This window comes from Micromesistius poutassou (genome assembly GCF_964030765.1).
Source record: "Micromesistius poutassou genome assembly, chromosome: 3".
Classification (NCBI taxonomy): Eukaryota; Metazoa; Chordata; class Actinopteri; order Gadiformes; family Gadidae; genus Micromesistius; species Micromesistius poutassou.
In genome coordinates, this window is record NC_140273.1 from 22,337,857 (window position 1) to 22,340,356 (window position 2,500).

The 2,500-nt window shown below is 54.3% G+C and overlaps 1 protein-coding gene across 1 annotated transcript in view; it reads left to right on the forward strand.

The window, feature by feature from the left end:
- tenm3 (teneurin transmembrane protein 3) overlaps nt 1–2,500 on the forward strand; it is a gene marked incomplete at both ends in the record, with an annotated part of 87,157 nt that overhangs the window by 58,502 nt on the left and 26,155 nt on the right. Inside the window, 3 exons of the mRNA XM_084466045.1 lie at nt 1–59; nt 534–676; nt 844–1,022. The exon at nt 1–59 is cut by the window's left edge and continues 47 nt beyond it. Of these exons, the coding sequence (XP_084322171.1) occupies nt 1–59; nt 534–676; nt 844–1,022 (381 nt within the window). The remainder of the gene's footprint in view (nt 60–533; nt 677–843; nt 1,023–2,500) is intronic.

Below are 2,500 nucleotides of genomic sequence, written 5' to 3' on the forward strand. Positions count from 1 at the left end.
TGCGCATCCGCAGGGACACAAACAGGATGCCGGTGCGAGTGGTTGCCCCCGACAACCAGGTAAGCTATTGTCCGCGGTTCAGGCAGTAAAAAGACGGCGGAAAACAGGCCGTACGTTATTGAGTCGTGGGGAGTGGTTCATTGTCATGCAACGTGTTTCTTTATGTATGAAACACCACAGCAGCAGTACGGGAACACTGTAAGAAATACCTGGAAACATGTTACCACTGAAACACTGGACATGTGTGTGTGTGTGTGTGTGTGTGTGGTTGTGTGTGTGTGTGTGTGTGTGTGTGTGTGTGTGTGTGTGTGTGTGTGTGGTTGTGTGTGTCCGTGCATGCGCGTGCGTGTGTGTGCGTCCGTGTGTGTGCGTGCGCGTGCATGTGTGCGTGTGTGTGTGTGAGCGTGCATGTGTGTGCGTCTGTGTGTGTGTGCGTGCGTGCGTGTGTGCGTGCATGTGTGTGCGTCTGTGTGTGTGTGCGTGCGTGCGTGTGCGCGTGCGTCCGTGTGTGTGCGCGTGCGTGTGTGCTGCAGGTCATCTGGTTGACCATCGGGACCAACGGAGGGCTGAAGTCCCTCACCGCTCAGGGCCAGGAGCTGGTGCTGTTCAGCTACCACGGCAACAGCGGCCTCCTGGCCACCAAGAGCATCCAGATCGGCTGGACCACCTTCTACGAGTGAGTCCTAGCCCGCCCGCCACACACACACACACACACACACCAGCCCGCGCTGTCCACAGCCCCGCTCGGACCCCTGCTCCAGTGCTGACCTTCACGCCACCCGTCCCTTCACCTTCACCGCGTCGTGTCCAGAGGATAACCACGGGTCCTTGTCGTCCACGCAGCTACGACAGCGAGGGCCGGCTGACCAACGTGACCTTCCCCACGGGCGTGGTCACCAACCTCCACGGGGACATGTCCTCGGGCTCCGTGGTGGTGGACATCGAGACGTCCGGCCGGGACGAGGACGTGGCCATCACCACCAACCTGTCCTCCATCGACTCCTTCTACACCCTGGTCCAGGGTGAGTCCCGCGCCGCCGTCGTGTTGGTTCTGCCGTCCTGTTGGTTCAGGTTGTGTTGGTTCAGGTTGTGTTGGTTCTGCGGTTGTGTTGGTTCTGCGGTTGTGTTGGTTCTGCGGTTGTGTTGGTTCTGCGGTTGTGTTGGTTCTGCGGTTGTGTTGGTTCTGCGGTTGTGTTGGTTCTGCGGTTGTGTTGGTTCAGGTTGTGTTGGTTCAGGTTGTGTTGGTTCTGCGGTTGTGTTGGTTCTGCGGTTGTGTTGGTTCAGGTTGTGTTGGTTCAGGTTGTGTTGGTTCTGTGGTTGTGTTGGTTCAGGTTGTGTTGGTTCTGTGGTCGTGTTGGTTCAGGTTGTGTTGGTTCAGGTTGTGTTGGTTCAGGTTGTGTTGGTTCTGCCGTCGTGTTGGTTCTGCGGTTGTGTTGGTTCAGGTTGTGTTGGTTCAGGTTGTGTTGGTTCAGGTTGTGTTGGTTCAGGTTGTGTTGGTTCAGGTTGTGTTGGTTCAGGTTGTGTTGGTTCAGGTTGTGTTGGTTCTGCCGTCCTGTTGGTTCTTGCGGTTGTGTTGGTTCTGCGGTTGTGTTGGTTCTGTGGTTGTGTTGGTTCTGTGGTTGTGTTGGTTCAGGTTGTGTTGGTTCTGTGGTCGTGTTGGTTCAGGTTGTGTTGGTTCAGGTTGTGTTGGTTCAGGTTGTGTTGGTTCTGCGGTTGTGTTGGTTCTGCGGTTGTGTTGGTTCTGCGGTTGTGTTGGTTCAGGTTGTGTTGGTTCAGGTTGTGTTGGTTCTGCGGTTGTGTTGGTTCAGGTTGTGTTGGTTCAGGTTGTGTTGGTTCAGGTTGTGTTGGTTCAGGTTGTGTTGGTTCAGGTTGTGTTGGTTCTGCGGTTGTGTTGGTTCTGCGGTTGTGTTGGTTCTGCGGTTGTGTTGGTTCAGGTTGTGTTGGTTCAGGTTGTGTTGGTTCAGGTTGTGTTGGTTCTGCGGTCGTGTTGGTTCAGGTTGTGTTGGTTCTGTGGTCGTGTTGGTTCTGTGGTCGTGTTGGTTCAGGTTGTGTTGGTTCTGCGGTTGTGTTGGTTCAGGTTGTGTTGGTTCTGCGGTTGTGTTGGTTCAGGTTGTGTTGGTTCTGCGGTTGTGTTGGTTCTGCGGTTGTGTTGGTTCTGTGGTTGTGTTGGTTCTGCGGTTGTGTTGGTTCAGGTTGTGTTGGTTCAGGTTGTGTTGGTTCAGGTTGTGTTGGTTCTGCCGTCGTGTTGGTTCAGGTTGTGTTGGTTCAGGTTGTGTTGGTTCTGCCGTTGTGTTGGTTCTGCCGTCGTGTTGGTTCAGGTTGTGTTGGTTCTGCGGTCGTGTTGGTTCAGGTTGTGTTGGTTCAGGTTGTGTTGGTTCAGGTTGTGTTGGTTCTGCGGTTGTGTTGGTTCAGGTTGTGTTGGTTCTGTGGTTGTGTTGGTTCTGCGGTTGTGTTGGTTCAGGTTGTGTTGGTTCTGTGGTTGTGTTGGTTCTGCGGTTGT